This window comes from Schistocerca gregaria, chromosome 3, assembly GCF_023897955.1.
Source record: "Schistocerca gregaria isolate iqSchGreg1 chromosome 3, iqSchGreg1.2, whole genome shotgun sequence".
In the NCBI taxonomy this organism is placed as follows: Eukaryota; Metazoa; Arthropoda; class Insecta; order Orthoptera; family Acrididae; genus Schistocerca; species Schistocerca gregaria.
Window position 1 is genome coordinate 894,449,867 of NC_064922.1, and position 19,168 is coordinate 894,469,034.

At 41.5% G+C, this 19,168-nt stretch overlaps 1 protein-coding gene across 2 annotated transcripts in view; it reads left to right on the forward strand.

The window, feature by feature from the left end:
• Positions 1–19,168, forward strand: part of LOC126355142 (vacuolar protein sorting-associated protein 8 homolog) — a 204,863-nt gene that overhangs the window by 86,094 nt on the left and 99,601 nt on the right. For both annotated transcript variants that reach the window (XM_050005329.1, XM_050005330.1), the window contains exon 12: positions 11,413–11,593. In XM_050005329.1, the coding sequence (XP_049861286.1) occupies positions 11,413–11,593 (181 nt within the window). The remainder of the gene's footprint in view (positions 1–11,412; positions 11,594–19,168) is intronic.

Below are 19,168 nucleotides of genomic sequence, written 5' to 3' on the forward strand. Positions count from 1 at the left end.
CTGCCTGTCTTGCTGTGCAACAGACAAGGATTTTTTTAGTGGGTGTCAGAAGTTTACGTACCCTTGCAATGCATTCACTGAGACTGATATATGTCACTTTGGTCAGCTGCTGTGTGTAATATAAAAATTGATCGTCAATAAAAGAATTAAATATTAATTTGTGACTATTAGTTCCTCATTTCAAAGACTCAGTTTACAGTCTTCCAGACTGTGTGTAATTTTTGCACTAAAGGTCCACTCACTGTGTAGTCATGTAACAAAAACTGCTCAAAAAGAAGCTTGGTGTCCCTTGCATAAACACTGAAGAGCCAAAGAAACTGATACACCTGCGTAATATTGTGTAGGGCACCCGCAGGCATGCAGAAGTGCCGCAACACGACATGGTATGGACTCGACTGGTATCTGAAGTAGTGCCGGATGGAATTGACACCATGAATCCTACAGGACTGTCCATAAATCCATATGGGTATGAGGGGGGTGGAGATCTCTTCTGATCAACGTGTTGCAAGGCATCCAAGATATACTCAATAGTGTTCATATCTGAGGAGTTTGGTGGCCAGTGGAAGTGTTTAAATTCAGAAGAGTGTTCCTGGAGCCACTCTGTAGCAATTGTGGACTTGTTGAGTGTTGCATTGCCCTGCTGAAATTGCCCAAGTCCATCAGAACGCACCATGGACATGAATGGATGCAGGTAATTGGACAAGATGCTTATATACATTTCACCTGTCAGTCGTATCTAGACATATCAGGGCTCCCAGATCACTCCAACTGCACACGCCTCACATCATTACAGAGCCTCCACCAGCTTGAACATTCTCTTTCTGACATGCAGTGTCCATGGATTCATGAGATTGTCTCCATACCCGTACACATCCATCCACTTGATTTAAGTTGAAACAAGACTTGTCTGACCAGGCAACATGTTTCCAGTCATTGACAGTTCAAATTGATTGTTGACTGGCCCAGGCAAGGCATAAAGCTTTGTGTCGTGCAGTCATCGAGAGAATAAGAGTAGGCCTTCAGCCCCAAAAGGCCATAACGATGGTGTTATGTTTAATGTTTCGCACATTGACACTTTTTGATGGCCCAGCATTGAAATCCGCAGCATTTTGCAGAAGGGTTGCACTTCTGTTACGTTGAACAAATTCTCTTCAGTCGTCATTGTTCCCATTCATGCAGGATCTTTTCCTGGCCACAACAGTGTTGGGGATTTGATGTTTTACCAGATTTCTGATATTCACGGTACACTCGTGAAATGGTTGTATGGGAAAAATCACCACTTCATCGTTACCTCAGAGATACTGTGTCCCATCACTCATGTGCAGAGTATATCACCATATTCCAACTCACTTAAATCGTGATAACCTGCCGTTGTAGTAACAGTAACTGATCTAACAACTGCACCAGACACGTGTTGTCTTATGTAGGCATTGCTGACTGCAGTGCCATATTCTGCCTGTTTACATATCTCTGTATTTGAATAAGCATGCCTATACCAGTTTCTTTGATGCCTCAGTATATGAGAAAATGCAGGCTTCTATTCATAGTAAGCTGGGAGTGAAAGAATTAATCCCATTGAACAAAAAAGATAGCTTTACTGTGAAATAAAATAGTAACCAAAATGAAAGTGTACCTCTTCTCAAATCTTTCAAAATCTGCTGCTGGTTAACATTCAGTACATTGTTGCTCCAACCCCTGTTTCGTGAAAACATGTGGATTCTACTTGGCACAATGTGATAAAGATGTTTTTGCTCAAACCTGTCTCACCTGTCAGTGGTGGCAGAGTTTGTGAGGGTTGATGCAGTTGATTCCTGCCTCCTGAAGGGAGGGTGTTGAATAGATGCGTATGGTGTACTTGTGCACTACTGTCTTGAGACTAACTCACCAACAGAATTCTGGCAGTAAAGCTGCATAGTAGAGTGCAGGATCCTGTTCCAGTACTAACACAGCCCTCAATGATCCTTGATAGTGAAGCCCTCAAATTATCCTTGATAGTGATGAGAGGCATCCAGCATCTGTACGCAATACCTGTCCAAAACATGACTGGCCTATGTTTTGCCTTCTGAATCCATGAGACTGTACACTTGAGACACACATTGTACCTGGTCACATCCACACTCATCCATGACAATCACCAGGTGTCACAGAAATCGACACTCATTGAGGAAGAGAAACAGACACCATTGGTTCAAATTAACTTCCATGGTGCTGGAGGACTTGTGCTGTTGTTAATAATGGACATATAAATACCAAATTGACCATGTTGAGACATTTATGTAGTACATAAATTGTGTCTATCAATTTGTTTGTCGCCATTATCTCTAAAAAGAAAGCATATGGTTCTGTTGCGTTTTCCTTGGGATACCTAGGAGCCATAGTTTGCAGGAAATGGCCATCAGCTGTTGTTGTTGATTATGGGCAACCATTACAAGGCAGATCTTCCCTGTCTCTCAAACGGATGAATGTTCAAGTGATATCATTGCAGTGTACTGGATTCGACGGGCAGCTTCCAATGCTGATAACCCTTCTTGCTGTAGAGTGACAATTCACACTGAACATTTTACAGAAGACACATTGTCCTGTTTATAATTAAAGACGCATGCCCCTATTGAACTGCCCTGTGAATGGAGGTTTACTTTACTCTTCCCTTGCTTGTACAAAATACTGTGCATATTGATTTTTCTCTATCAGTAGAGTACTGAGTGAGTTTTCTGATTTAAAAAAAAAGAAAAAAAACTCATGAGAATGTTTTTCTGGGCAGTGGATACCAATTTTCATGAAAATTAAAAATAGAAAGATTGAAATGTGATGCTGTTCAGTAGCAAAAGCAAGCAGTTTTAGACATCAGTACACGTTTGCCAGAAGTCTTGACTGGTATCGGCTGAGAACAAGAAAGCGGAATTTTAAGTCTCAGCATACGAATGGTCAAAATAAACTGAAAAACAAAAAGTTTAAATTGTTCATGCACACAGCATACACAGATGTATTGTGTGCTGTAGGCTGGTGAAATTATAGTGATTGGAACAGCAAATGGTCACAGAAGCAAGCCACTGCTAGATGCAAGACAAAAGCAGACCTTACGCCAGTAAGAGGGCTAGCCCTAGTAAAGAAGAAAAATGTATGTTTGTTAAGATTTGGTTATGCTATGTGCTTTCTGTCTGTCTGTGTACAAGTTGGATAATTTGGAGCCAATATAATTTTATGTTGCTCATGTGTGTTTTAATATTCTGTCTCTACTACTACTACTACAACCACCACCACCACCACCACCACCAATCCCACTTCCACCACTACCCTAAGCTTCTTCACTGATCCTCAGTGTCTGTAATTTCTTTTCCATTCTCTCTTAATTTATAACAACAGGTTAGTATTTCATTACAATTTTCCATAGACTAATAGTACTTTCACAGCTGTTTTGTCTTCTGATTTGTGTGTTCAGTTAAAATTCACAATTGTAGGATCAATGCAAATAATATGAAAAGGATAGATTGCTGCTATAGTTGAGATGATGAATCACAAAAGGCCACACACACGCACGCACACACACACACACACACACACACACACATACACACACACACACATATATATATATATATATATATATATATATATATATATATATATATATATATATAAAAAACAGAAAGAAACTTCCACATGGGAAAAATATATTAAAAACAAAGATTCCAAGACTTACCAAGCGGGAAAGCGCCGGCAGACAGGCACATGAACAAAACACACAAACACACACACAGAATTACGAGCTTTCGCAACTGGCAGTTGCTTCGTCAGGAAAGAGGGAAGGAGAGGGAAAAATGAAAGGATGTGGGTTTTAAGGTAGAGGGTAAGGAGTCATTCCAACCCCGGGAGCGGAAAGACTTCCCTTAGGGGAAAAAAAGGACAGGTGTACACTCGCGCACACACACACACACACACACACACACACACACACACACATATCCACCCGCACATATTGTGTCTGTGTATGTGCGGGTGGATATGTGTGTGTGTGTGTGTGTGTGTGCGAGTGTACACCTGTCCTTTTTTTCCCCTAAGGGAAGTCTTTCCGCTCCCGGGGTTGGAATGACTCCTTACCCTCTACCTTAAAACCCACATCCTTTCATTTTTCCCTCTCCTTCCCTCTTTCCTGACGAAGCAACTGCCAGTTGCGAAAGCTCGTAATTCTGTGTGTGTGTTTGTGTGTTTTGTTCATGTGCCTGTCTGCCGGCGCTTTCCCGCTTGGTAAGTCTTGGAATCTTTGTTTTTAATATATATATATATATATATATATATATATATATATATATATATATATATATATATATTCACACACATGACCACAACCACTGTCTCTGGGTGCTGACGCTAGACTGCATGCTACAGCACATGATGGAAGAAGCAATCTGGGTAGTGTGGGCAAGGAGAGGCTAGGCTAGGATGGTGAGTGGTGAGAGGCAGATATAGCAGGATCACATAAGGAGAACGGGACAGTTAAGTGCTGCTTGTGGGAGCATAGAGAGATGTGGTGGTAAGAGGACAGTGCAGCCATGAGGTTAGATAGTAGGCAGCGGAGGGGGAGGGGGGGGCGGGGGCGGGAGAAAAGAAAAGGAGAGAAGTAAAAAAGTGGGTGTGGTAGTGGAATAGAAGGCTGTGTAGTGCTGGAGTGGGAACAAGGAAGATGATAGGTGGGTAAGGGACAGTGAGTATTGCAAGTTCAGGTCAGGCCAGTTATAGGAATGTAGGATATACTGCAGGGAGAATTCTCACCTGCACAATTCAGAAAAGGTGGTATTGGTAGGAAGGATCAAGATAGCACAGGCTATGAAGCAGCCATTGAAGTGAAGACTCCTGGTGGTTGGTGGGTAGTAATACCTCTACTTCGACAGGTGCCACCCATTCCATACCAAGAAGTCATATCCATACAGCCTTTTTCTAGCCACCCATGACCATCAGTTCTGCAGTGACGAACAGTCCCTTTCAAAATATACATAGGGTCGCACTGAGGCCTTCACAGACCATAATAACCCACCTAACCTTGTACAGAAACAGATGTCCCATGCATTCTCTCTAGTCACCCACCACCTCCCAAAGTCCCACCGTCTGGCTACAGAGTGCTTCCCCTCATGTTTCAGTACCATGCAGGGCTGGAGCAACTGAATCACATTCTACGCCAGTGTTTCAACCACCACTTGTTGTGCCCTGAAATGAGGAATGTCCTACCCACTATCCTTCCCCCTTCCCCCTTCCCCCTTCCCCCTTCCCCCTTCCCCCTTCCCCCTTCCCCCCCCCTTCCCATCCCTTTCCCCCCCTTCCCATCCCTTTCCCCCCCTTCCCATCCCTTTCCCCCCCTTCCCATCCCTTTCCCCCCCTTCCCATCCCTTTCCCCCCCTTCCCATCCCTTTCCCCCCCCTTCCCTTCCCTTTCCCCCCTTCCCTTCCCTTTCCCCCCCTTCCCTTTCCCCCCCTTCTCCCTCCCTTCTCCCCCCCTTCCCCCCCTTTCCTTCCCATAGTGGTATTGTGCTGCCCACTGAACCTACACAATATCCTCGGGCCATCCTTACAGAACCCTTGCTCCCAACCCCCTTGCGATATGGCTCATATCTCTGAAATAGACCTAGATGCAAGACCTGTCCCATACATATAAGCCTGTCCAGGCACATCTGCTCTAGCCCAGCCACAAGCATCACCTATCCCATCAAAGGCAGGGCTACCTGTGAAACCAATCATAAGATCTACAAGCTAAGCTGTGTTCTACGTGAGCGTGACAAATAACAAGCTGTCTGTCTGCATGAATGGCCACCGCCAAACTGTGGCCAAGAAACAGTCGGACCCCCAGATGCTGATCACACTGCTAAATACAGTGTTCTGAGTTTCAGTGACTGCTTCACAGCCTGTGCCATATGGATCCTTCCTGTGAACAACAGCTTTTCCAAATTGGAGATGTGGTAACTCTCTCTGTAATATACCATATTCTACATTCCTGTAACCCACCTGGCCTCAACCCTCATCCCTCATTAATCACTGTCCTTCACCCACTTATCCCCTTCCCTTTTCCCACTCCAGCACTAAACAGCCTTCTGTTTCATCAGTGCATCCACAGTCTTTTTACTTCTCTCCTTTTCCGCTTTGCCCCCTCCCCCCTTTCTTACACCTAACCACCCCCCCTCCCCTCCCCTCCCCCAATCTAGCCAGCCCCTTCACCTGATTGCATCTAGCTGCACTGCCCTCTCCCCACTTCATTCCTGTATGTCACACGAGCAGCACTCTGCTGTCCCCTTCCCCTACCCATACCCTGCTATCCCTCCCCCTGCCCACTCCAGCCTCCTCCTTACACCCACCAAACATTGCTTCTCACTTCATGCACTGTAGCTTGCAGTCTTGATTTGGCAGCCAGACACAGTGGTCATGTGTGTGCGAGTGTTTTGTGTGTGCGAGTGTTTTGTGTGTGCGAGTGTTTTGTGTGTGCGAGTGTTTTGTGTGTGCGAGTGTTTTGTGTGTGCGAGTGTTTTGTGTGTGCGAGTGTTTTGTGTGTGCGAGTGTTTTGTGTGTGCGAGTGTTTTGTGTGTGCGAGTGTTTTGTGTGTGCGAGTGTTTTGTGTGTGCGAGTGTTTTGTGTGTGCGAGTGTTTTGTGTGTGCGAGTGTTTTGTGTGTGCGAGTGTTTTGTGTGTGCGAGTGTTTTGTGTGTGCGAGTGTTTTGTGTGTGCGAGTGTTTTGTGTGTGCGAGTGTTTTGTGTGTGCGAGTGTTTTGTGTGTGCGAGTGTTTTGTGTGTGCGAGTGTTTTGTGTGTGCGAGTGTTTTGTGTGTGCGAGTGTTTTGTGTGTGCGAGTGTTTTGTGTGTGCGAGTGTTTTGTGTGTGCGAGTGTTTTGTGTGTGCGAGTGTTTTGTGTGTGCGAGTGTTTTGTGTGTGCGAGTGTTTTGTTTGTGCGAGTGTTTTGTGTGTGCGAGTGTTTTGTGTGTGCGAGTGTTTTGTGTGTGCGAGTGTTTTGTGTGTGCGAGTGTTTTGTGTGTGCGAGTGTTTTGTGTGTGCGAGTGTTTTGTGTGTGCGAGTGTTTTGTGTGTGCGAGTGTTTTGTGTGTGCGAGTGTTTTGTGTGTGCGAGTGTTTTGTGTGTGCGAGTGTTTTGTGTGTGCGAGTGTTTTGTGTGTGCGAGTGTTTTGTGTGTGCGAGTGTTTTGTGTGTGCGAGTGTTTTGTGTGTGCGAGTGTTTTGTGTGTGCGAGTGTTTTGTGTGTGCGAGTGTTTTGTGTGTGCGAGTGTTTTGTGTGTGCGAGTGTTTTGTGTGTGCGAGTGTTTTGTGTGTGCGAGTGTTTTGTGTGTGCGAGTGTTTTGTCTAGTTCAAAAGAGGCCTTCTGACTGAAAGCTTACTTGTGTAGCAGTCTTTTTGCCGCCGCTCTGCATCTCCACTATATGGTGAGTAGCAATCTATCGTTTTCATAATATTGTCATTATTCTATTTCAGATTTTCCATTGTATTGTTTTAGAATTGTTATTTCAATTTACCCCACTGTGGAGGTAGGACCACCTGTGGAAGCAGCCATGTAATATACTAGCTCTGTTGTAATCATTGTACAGCTTTTTAGATTGGTGATACTACCAACTAGCTGTCCACCAGGATGAATGACCACTGCCAAACTGTGGCGAAAAGCAAAGTGGGGCATCTGTGGCACAACATGCTGCTGAATATAATGTGCTTGATTTAAACAACTGCTTCATAATCTGGGCCACCACGACCAGCTTTTCTGAACTGCACAAACAACACATTCTCCACTCCCAAAATTATCCCAACCTCAACCTACAATAACCTACTGTCTCCGTACCCTCCATCCAATAGTTTCTGCCTCCTCTGCCCGCTCACCTCCTCCCAATTGACGTCCGCTCATGTCACACTCTGCTAACCCACCCACTGATCTCTTCCCCCCTCTGCACCTCTCCATTTCTCCCCTCCCCCAACCTGCCTCTCCCGATGCTGCACCTGGCAGCCTTGTCCTGCAGCTGTACATCTGGTCCCTGCACACTCTTCCATACACCGCTCTTCTCTCCCCTCACCCATACCCTGTTATCCCCACCCCCCTTTGTCCACAGCTCGTGGTCTTGCGGTCACATTGGGGTGTGATCAAACTGTATTTTTGAAGAGAAACACTTTGTTTACCAGGGCAGATACGCACAGATACATAATAAATTATTGAACCCTGAGTTTTCATTTTGTACTTTTACCACGTCTAAGCATTTTTGTCATTGGTATAGATACAGTGAGATTCTGGATGTAAATAAAGATAAAGTAATGAAAACTGAAGCTGTCAGCTTTCACATTAACATAGACACCCAGCTACAATACGGATCAGTCTGTCACCACATTATATTCACACTCTTCGGCTTCATCATCTCAAAACAAAATTGTCACTTTGCAGTATTACGTAAACCTTGGGCTGCACTACAGATCAGCCTGTCACAACACACTTTCACCTTTGACACAAAATTATTAACAATATTCGAACACAGATAGTGCAGAAGTGCTGTATACATCAGTGAAAGAAACATCTGTAAGCTGTAAAAGCAGTCAATTAAGACAGTACTGTCTATTCTAGAGGTGCATTGTTCATAAAAGAATGGGTCCAAAGTTCAAGAAACTGAATGAAAGGACTGAGGAATAACTTCTAAGAAACAGTTGCTCACCATTCTTTTCAGATTGGTCTTGTTCCCACCTCAATCTCGTGTAGCTAGTCTCGTTCCAGTACCGCTGTTTGTTGTTCACACATTGGTTTTATTCGGCCAGTCTTGTTCCAGTTCCACCGTTCATTATTCCCTCCTTGATCTTGTTCCTTTTTTGGGTGGTCGCTCGTTCCTCATTCCAGCTCCACCATTCTTAATTCAGTTGTAGTTCCTTTCATTCATTGTGTCTGCCCATTCTTGTTCAATTTTAATACACGAATATAATAATAATAATAATATATGTTAAAATTAACACAAGAATTTTCAATTCACTGAAACTCGTTTTTTTTTTATTTACAGGGTGTTTCAAAAATGACCGGTATATTTGAAACGGCAATAAAAACTAAACGAGCAACGATAGAAATACACCGTTTGTTGCAATATGCTTGGGACAACAGTACATTTTCATGCGGACAAACTTTCGAAATTACAGTAGTTACAATTTTCAACAACAGATGGCGCCGCAAGTGATGTGAAAGATATAGAAGACAACGCAGTCTGTGGGTGCGCCATTCTGTACGTCGTCTTTCTGCTGTAAGCGTGTGCTGTTGACAACCTGCAAGTGTGCTGTGGACAACATGGTTTATTCCTTAGAACAGAGGATTTTTCTGGTGTTGGAATTCCATCGCCTAGAACACAGTGTTGTTGCAACAAGACGAAGTTTTCAATGGAGGTTTAATGTAATAAAGGACCGAAAAGCGATACAATAAAGGATCTGTTTGAAAAATTTCAACGGACTGGGAACATGACGGATGAACGTGCTGGAAAGGTAGGGCGACCGCGTACGGCAACCACAAAGGGCAACGCGCACCTAGTGCAGCAGGTGATCCAACAGCGGCCTCGGGTTTCCGTTCGCCGTGTTGCAGCTGCGGTCCAAATTACGCCAACGTCCACGTATCGTCTCATGCGCCAGAGTTTACACCTCTATCCATACAAAATTCAAACGCGGCAACCCCTCAGCGCCGCTACCATTGCTGCACAAGAGACATTCACTAACGATATAGTGCACAGGATTGATGACGGCGATATGCATGTGGGCAGCATTTGGTTTACTGACGAAGCTTATTTTTACCTGGACGGCTTCGTCAAAAAACAGAACTGGCGCATATGGGGAACCGAAAAGCCCCATGTTGCAGTCCCATCGTCCCTGCATCCTCAAAAAGTACTGGTCTGGGCCGCCATTTCTTCCAAAGGAATCATTGGCCCATTTTTCAGATTACTGCATCACGCTATCTGGACATTCTTCGTAAATTTGTGGCGGTACAAACTGCTTTAGACGACACTGCGAACACCTCGTGGTTTATGCAAGATGGTGCCCGGCCACATCGCACGGCCGACGTCTTTAATTTCCTGAATGAATATTTCGATGATCGTGTGATTGCTTTGGGCTATCCGAAACATACAGGAGGCGGCGTGGATTGGCCTCCCTATTCGCCAGACATGAACCCCTGTGACTTCTTTCTGTGGGGACACTTGAAAGACCAGGTGTACCGCCAGAATCCAGAAAGAATTGAACAGCTGAAGCAGTACATCTCATCTGCATGTGAAGCCATTCCGCCAGACACATTGGCAAAGGTTTTGGGTAATTTCATTCAGAGACTACGCCATATTATTGCTACGCATGGTGGATATGTGGAAAATATCGTACTATAGAGTTTCCCAGACCGCAGCACCATCTGTTGTTGACAATTGTAACTACTGTAATTTTCAAAGTTTGTCTGCCTGAAAATGTACTGTTGTCCCAAGCATATTGCAACAAACGGTGTATTTCTATCGCTGCTCGTTTAGTTTGTATTGCCGTTTCAAATATACCGGTCATTTTTGAAACACCCTGTACTTGTGCCTGATTTTCCACTGTAGCTTCTACAAACAATGTTTATCAATGGTATTATTTAAGACTCTCTCTCTCTCTCTCTCTCTCTCTCTCTCTCTCTCTCTCTCTCTCTCTCTCTCTTCTCTCTCTCTCTCTCTCTCTCTCTGTGTGTGTGTGTGTGTGTGTGTGTGTGTTTTGCTGCCCTAATTGCTGTAAGGTGTAACCTTAGAAATTGGCCCTCTTAGATTTGCTTCATAGTTACAGGGTTTTAAAGTCACTGTCTGGACATCAGTTTCTAAAAGCAATATGGTGTAATTGTAAATAATAATAATAATAATAATAATAATAATAATACAAGAAGAGAGAAGATTTGAGCTATGTCAAGTAAAAATAAATTCTAGCTGAACATGGTACTCACTGGTGCCACACTGCATATCACAGAAGTTTTTTAATCGTATAGTTGCTCGTTCAAATCTCTGTAGTAGCAACTATGGTTTTTTACTGTCAAATAAATTCCACATATATATTAACAAATGGAAATGTTAGTTAACAGATGTTAATTACAGTTTTTTAATAACAATGTATTTTTATTTTTAATCGCTGGAAATAAATGCAGTCAAACAGTATTACACAATATAATGTGAAGGTAACATTGTCCACAGACTTTAATTTGTATGTTAGCAGGATAAAGAAGACACCCATTGCCAAAATCTGCTCTATACCATGAACAAGAGCAGTTTGTGGATGTCACTTTATAAAGTTTAGCTGTTTAAACTATAGTCAGGATGATTCTACTTGAACTCACATACTGTAGATTACTGTTGTCATGCTGCTTTTAAAAAGTGATGAAAGTTATTTGCTTCTAAAAATTATCCCTTCTATTTCTGACAGACTTTAGAAGAATGTTTGGTGCATATGGACGTTGCATCACTTGATATTCATCAAGTAATGGGCTTGTGTTGGTCTCAGGGATTGTATAATGCCATTATATACATACATAATAAAGCTCTAATGGATTATGTAACACCACTACAAGAGCTTATGCCTATACTGCAAGCTGCTCTAGCAACAGGTAAAACAGCTTATTCATTTGTTCCTTTCAGTTTTGTAAATGTAATTACTGACGATTGTAATTTCTTCTTCTTTTTTTCCCAAGAAAAAAAGTCACAAATGATTTGCCTGCTTTTACTATATTGTGTCAGAATAGTCATGTAAAATTTTCTCAGTTTAGAAAATATAGCTGCAAAATCTTTGATTAAATTGGTAATATGTGGGAGCTATTCTTAAAGTTTCGGTTCAGTCATTGCATGGTATAATGACACCAGAAAAAATGAAAAATTTCAAGCCCATTGTTGATTATGGCTGAAGAAAACTTCAGTTGTAATCTCTATTTCTTATTGTTTTATGAGTTTTGTTATACGTTCTGCGTAGATCTACATAACAGGTAGTTATTGTTACAAATGAGTTATCACAGCTACAAAGAGAGTTGTTCACAGTGCCCAAAGATTGAGAAAAAAATAGACAAAAGTGGAAAGAATTCTTTTTCTTTATTGTTTACAGGTATAAATGAGCAACAGGTAAAAGTGGGAGAGATGAGGCAATTCTTGGCTGTTCTGCACCATGTCAGTGTGATTTTGCTGCACTCCCTAATTGCAGGACTGTACTTCCATTATGTTAGTGGTTTCCTTTATGCTTGCAAAGTGAGATGTGGTACACCATTTATAATTTGAGTTCATACTACGCAACTGCACAAATTATTGTCCCCGAGAGTGAGTAAAATTTTGAAACTGTAGCAGCCCTTACTAAAGCAGAACAATTTTAAGCGAAATAGCCCTCGTCAGAAACCACATGTTCCATCCTAGTTTTATTGTTTTATAAAATGAGACATGATTTTTTGTGTTAATGAGATTTAAGCTGTCGCAGTTGGAAATGTTAAAATTACTTAAATTTTCCTGGTTATTATACCATTTTCTTTTTTAATTATTGATTTGTCTTTTTGTGTTCTCCTTTCTTTTGTAACTCATGAGGGCAACAGGGCAACATATAAGATATATTTGTCATCTTCACTTAAGACTGGTTTTATGCAGCTATGCACAGTGTATCCTCTACAAGCCTATGCATCTCTGTGTAACTACTGCAACCTGCATCCATTTGAACCAACTTATAGTCTCTTTGTACAATCCCCCCCCCCCCCTCCCCCAATTCTCTCTCTCTCTCTCTCTCTCTCTCTCTCTCTCTCTCTCTCTCTCTCTCTCTCTCTCTCCCTCTCCCTCTCCCTCTCCCTCTCCCCCTCTCCCCCCTATTACCTGGCTGACAATTAATTTATCAACCAATCCCTTTTTATGCCACAAATTTATTCCCCCCATTTGTTGGATTCATTGCCTCCTCATTAGTTATTCCATCTTCCCATTAATCTTCAGCATAACACATTCGTGCTGACTTAATGAACCCATGATGAAATGCACTGCTTGTTTCAAAAGGCCATGTACTTAGTTACAAGGGACACTGAATTATCAAACTCTTAATTGGTGTTCCTTTGTGAAGGCACTGCCTTAATTCAGAAATAGTAACAATGGCTCAGACTTATAAAGTATATGTTCTTGGTGTAAATGACTCCATGAAGGACCAAATATCAGTATTGGTTATATGGATCAACTCACTAGAATTGAGAACTGACTTGAAATAACAATACTATATAAATGAGTGACAGCTTAGTGCAGCAAACCCAACATCTCTAATCTGAAGCATAGATTTTCATACTTCATTTAGTTACTAGTTGAGTATTGTCGCGTCCCAAGCGTGGGTTTTGCGAGGGATTGAGCGACACGGTTCGTAAACGGGAATTAGCCGGTTGACCTAATTGAGAGGGAGACTTTTGATCTGGCTAAGATGTTAAATTCCCTGGTGTGAAGGTACAAGGCTAGGATGTTGGTAGAAGTAAACTCGTATGGACGTTATAAAAGTTCTAATTTATTCATAAAGAATACAGATCACCCTAACTGCGTAGTGATTGTACCTACAGAATAGCCAAGCCCATTACAGAGACGGTGACTGACTTCCACCGTTCTGGCTGCCTGATAGAACTTTCCAGCACTTTGCTGCCCACACTAGCACCCTACGTCAGAGTCCCGCGGTCGCTGCCTAAACGCTCATCGGCGACTATCTCCAACTGTCTGCCTGCAGCCCGCCCTCAGCCCAAGTCGGCTGCTACTCACGCTGACTACCGTCGCTGCCTAAACCCGAGAGAGAGAGAGAGAGAGAGAGAGAGAGAGAGAGAGAGAGAGAGAGAGAGAGAGAGAGAGAGAGATCCCCGGAGCGGCGTGCCTCCGAGTTTTGTTAGCTCTTCCCCTTCGACCCCGCCAGCGCTTGGCATGACGTAGCGTCGAGTGCAACTTTTCCTTATTAGGGATTGTTTTAGTATTAACTTCAGTACTTTTCTTCAGAAGCTGGGTGGAGGGGTAGAGGGGCATCTCCCTATATGGTCACGCACTGCGTCCTGAGCCCTTCATTGGCTCCTCATGACGTAGTGCGGTCCCCACCTAGGGCCCTCTTTCTTTCTCTCTCCGCTCCCAGACTTCTCCCTCTAGCCAAGAGTGTTGATACTGCAAGTTATTGTTTATTAAGGGACCTGCCCAGAGCGCCCTGTTTATCTTAATAGCTGAGTCTGCTTCCTTGCTTATCACACGCAGCTGCCTGGCCGCTTGGACCGCCGCCTCGGCTATTTGGCTGCGTCGTTATCTTTTGTGACCCCTCTGACACGCCTGGCGTCCCCTGTTAACTCTATCTCCCCGTATGATTTCTGGTGTATCGTCCGAGAACAACTGCATTTAGACTTGGCTTTTCTGCGGTTACAACACCTCCCCCGCCAGGGAAATTGGCGTTACTCCTCAGAGTAGCGTCAATTGTGACTCTTTTTTTTTTCCATTACATGCTTTACAGATTTGTTTATTACATTAGCATCTGATATGTTATATTTTTCATTTTCATTTAGTAAAGTCAAATTCATTAAACACACAATAATACAATTACATTATACATGCCTAACATTCAGTTATGTTAAAAGCATTTGCATTAAAATCAAAAGACACTTTCATTGATACATACATTCACATTTAAATTAGAATTACATTTCAAATACAGTTACATTTCAATTACATATTTCAAATACAGTTATTTTTCAATTACACATTTCAAATACAGTTATTTAACGTCTGTTTCTGAAAGCGACCGTATCACCTTGGTCTTTTCCACATCTTTCATAAATTACTATCTCTTCAGTTTCTTTATTACTGTGTCTTCTAGCTGAACTAGTCTCTGGGAATTGGTTCACTATGGTATTTCTTATACATACTTTTCCACAACAATCACTGTCTTCAAAATATTTCCATATACTTTTAAAACAGTCTTTACAACATTTACAGTTTTTACAACAGCATGTTATTATGATTAGAATAACTATTGATATGGCTATATACGTAGTTATGGAGTAATGTGTGAAGTACCTGGAGTACTTCATTTCCTCCTCTTGTCTCTCTACCATCTTCTGGACATCATCCAGTCTTTTTCCTGCGACTTTCAAGTCGTCTAACTGTGTTATTACCTGGTCCAACGGCAAATCTAATGCTAACGTTGAGACATTCCTTTTTTTCCTTGTTTACCACGCAACAATCGAATTCTAGATTGATCTGCGGAACTATGTCTTTCTTCGTCACATTACTCTGAATCACTCTATCTGTTTGTATGAACACTCTAGTGCCATACCCCTTACATTTACTGTAAAAACTAATTTTTCCTACCCCTTTTATTACTAGGTCCTTTGGTGGTTCCCTTCCACACAATACTGTTAAGCCTTCTTCCTTCGGTGCTACATATAGCCATTCGTTACTGTTTAGATGAGTCCAAAGGCTCTGATTCAGTGCGACTATTTTTTGCACACAGTCTTCCGGAATTTCTCTTACCGGTTGCAACAATTTGGCTTCGCACTCTTCGTGGTCGAATGTTGACAGCAAGGCGAATGCTTGTTTGCACAGTCTCCTATTTTTACTTAGCTCCTTGCATTTTAGTTCCTCCGCAGAAAGTTTCGCGTACTGCCTTTTGGATTCATCTATTAGTAAGAATTCTTTCTCTGGCTGTATGTACACATATTTACCTTTCATGTTTGGAATTTCTTTTGGTAGTGGGAGTACTCTATACAAATTGAAATTGTTATTATTTATTAATGGAATATTAATTACATATCCTAGTATGCTACCCGAGATGAAAACATCTAAATCAATTATTCTTAACAATAGATAACCTGAGGACTCCGTAAGAGGAACAGGAAACTTTACATCTTTTAGTTCTTCCCGTATTAAACTTAGGTATTTTACAATTTGGACTGGATTAATTATATGAGGCTGTAGTATTCCCTTCTGAGCATTTACAATGGCATTTATCATTTGTTCGTATTCCTCTTCGATCTGACCAAACACTGCCGATAGTTGTAATACTTGCTCTGTTACTGTGGCGAAGGACGCTACACGTTTAAACCCTATATCGGTTTCCTTCATGTATTCCTTCATGAATCGTTCTAGTCTGTGCATACCTGTCTTCAGAACGTGCTCATTTGACTCTAGTGTATATACCGTCCTGTTCACTCCCGCCAATGTGGCTCTTACCACTGCCACCTGTTCCTTTGTTAGCCTCAACAACCCTTCTGAGTTTTTCTCCATAGCGTCTATTCTTTCCTTATAGTATGCTGCATCTGCTTCGTCCAACGTTCCGAACAGTATTTTACTTACCTGCCCGACGAAGTTGAATACTCCTCTCTTCCTTCTGGTCTCGTGTTTCGTTAGCTGCTGTACTAAAAGTTGCAATCCTGTGATTTTTTCCACATGATGGGTTACTTGTTGGTCTAGTACCCTGCATTCTATTAATCCTACATTTAATTGTGTTAGTGTTTCTCGGCACCTTTGTACCGCTGCCCTACCATACCTCTCTGCATTCTGAAACCTTTCTGTTATTATATCTAGATTTACGTATGTGACTATTCTCCATGTGGTACTGTATATTTCTACCTGTCCTCTATTATCGTAATATAGTCCTGATGAACTCGGAAATGGCGTCACTTGGTACTCATTTGTTGCATGCTCTGATGCAGTGATGTAGTATGCTGTTATCACTATGACGAATTTCACGACCTGCCACTTGAGTGCCATACCTGAATTTTAAAAGAATTGTTTCAGCCTGTTGGCATGTACTTTTGTTTCCTTATTTCTTTTAACTTTTATTACTACGTTAGGACCTTCCACTTTTACTACTTCAAATGGACCTCTCCATTGTGAATCTAATTTCCGAGATCTACCCCGTCTCACCGACTCATCGTGCAGTAATACTTTATCTCCTACCTTGAAGTTTTTTGGATTTTGTTTCATGTCATACTGTTCCTTACTGATTTTCTTACTTCTTATAATTGAGTCTCTGGCCACTCTGTGGGCTTCCTGCATTCTCGCTCTTAGTTTATTTACATACATTTCATAATTGTAACTTACCTGCTGTGTTTCTTGCTGCAGTACTCCTGGTATGTTAACCTTTCTGATAATAAAATTAAAGCAATTTGGAATATTATTGAAAGGGAAACAGGGCAACCAAGAGCACAGGAAGACTTTAGTGCAATAAAATTGAATGACAAGTGCACTAACAAACAATCAGAAATTGAAAATATTTTGAATAATCATTTTTTAAATGTTGTGGAGAAAATAGGATCTAGATCTTCACTAGAAGAGGCAAGGCTATTAATAGAAGAGGCCATACCTGCACAGTTTGAAACAGCTGTAATTCCACCAACCTCTCCCTCTGAAATCAGTAAAATAATAAACTCACTGAAAAGTAAAAGCTCTTACGGAATTGATGGCATTTCCAGCAAAGTACTTAAAGCTTGTTCCCCACAGATAAGTAGAATTCTCAGCCACGTATGTAATAGCTCTTTGGAGCAGGGTGTTTTCCCTGATAGACTGAAATATGCCATTGTAAAACCATTGCATAAAAAGGGGGATATGTCGGATGTCAACAACTACCGCCCAATCTCTCTTCTGACAGCTCTATCAAAAATTTTTGAGAAAGTAATGTATTCAAGAGTAGCCTCCCATATTTGTAAAAATAAAGTACTAACAAAATGTCAGTTTGGTTTTCAGAAAGGCTTTTCAACAGAAAATGCTATATATGCTTTCACTGATCAAATATTAAATGCTCTGAATAACCGGACATCACCCATTGGTATTTTTTGTGATCTCTCAAAGGCCTTTGATTGTGTAAATCATGGAATTCTTTTAGATAAGCTAAATCATTATGGTTTGAGTGGGGCAGTGCACAAATGGTTTAATTCATACTTAACTGGAAGAATGCAGAAAGTTGAAATAAGTGGTTCGTGTAATGTTAAAACAGCTGATTCCTCAAACTGGGGTGCTATCAAGCACGGGGTCCCACAGGGTTCGGTCTTAGGTCCTTTACTGTTCTTGATATACATTAATGACTTACCATTCCACATTGATGAAGATGCAAAGTTAGTTCTTTTTGCTGATGATACAAGTATAGTAATAACATCCAAAAACCAAGAACTAAGTGATGTAATTGTAAATGATGTTTTTCACAACATTATTAAGTGGTTCTCAGCAAACGGACTCTCTTTAAATTTTGATAAAACACAGTATATACAGTTCCGTACAGTAAATGGCAAAACTCCAGTAATAAATATAGAATTTGAACAGAAGTCTGTAGCTAAGGTAGAATTTTCAAAATTTTTAGGTGTGTCCATTGATGAGAGGTTAAACTGGAAGCAACACATTGATGGTCTGCTGAAACGTCTGAGTTCAGCTACGTATGCTATTAGGGTTATTGCAAATTTTGGTGATAAGAATCTCAGTAAATTAGCTTACTATGCCTACTTTCATTCACTGCTTTCGTATGGCATCATATTCTGGGGTAATTCATCGTTGAGTAGAAAAGTATTCATTGCACAAAAACGTGTAATCAGAATAATTGCTGGAGCCCACCCACGGTCATCCTGCAGACATCTATTTAAGGATCTAGGGATCCTCACAGTAACCTCACAGTATATATATTCCCTTATGAAATTTGTTGATAATAATCCAACCCAATTCAAAAGTAATAGCAGTGTGCATACCTATAACACCAGGAGAAAGGATGATCTTCACTATGCAGGGTTAAATCTGACTTTGGCACAGAAAGGGGTAAATTATGCTGCCACAAAAGTCTTTGGGCACCTACCAAACAGCATCAAAAGCCTGACAGATAGCCAACTAACATTTAAAAATAAATTAAAAGAATTTCTAGATGACAACTCCTTCTACTCATTGGCTGAATTTTTAGATATAAAGTAAAAAAAAAAAAAAAAAAAAAAAAAACCTTAATCATTAGTGTCATGCAATATTTTGTGTAATGTAATTTCTTGTACAGACATCTTTTATTAACCTGACACGTTCCACATCATTACGAAGTGTCGTATTCATGATCTATGGAACAAGTATTAATCTAATCTAATCTAATCTAATCTTTCTTCCGTATAGTAATTCAAATGGTGTGTATCCTGTGCTGCTGTGTGGTGTAGTGTTGAACACAAAAATTGCATACGGTACCCATTTGTCCCAAG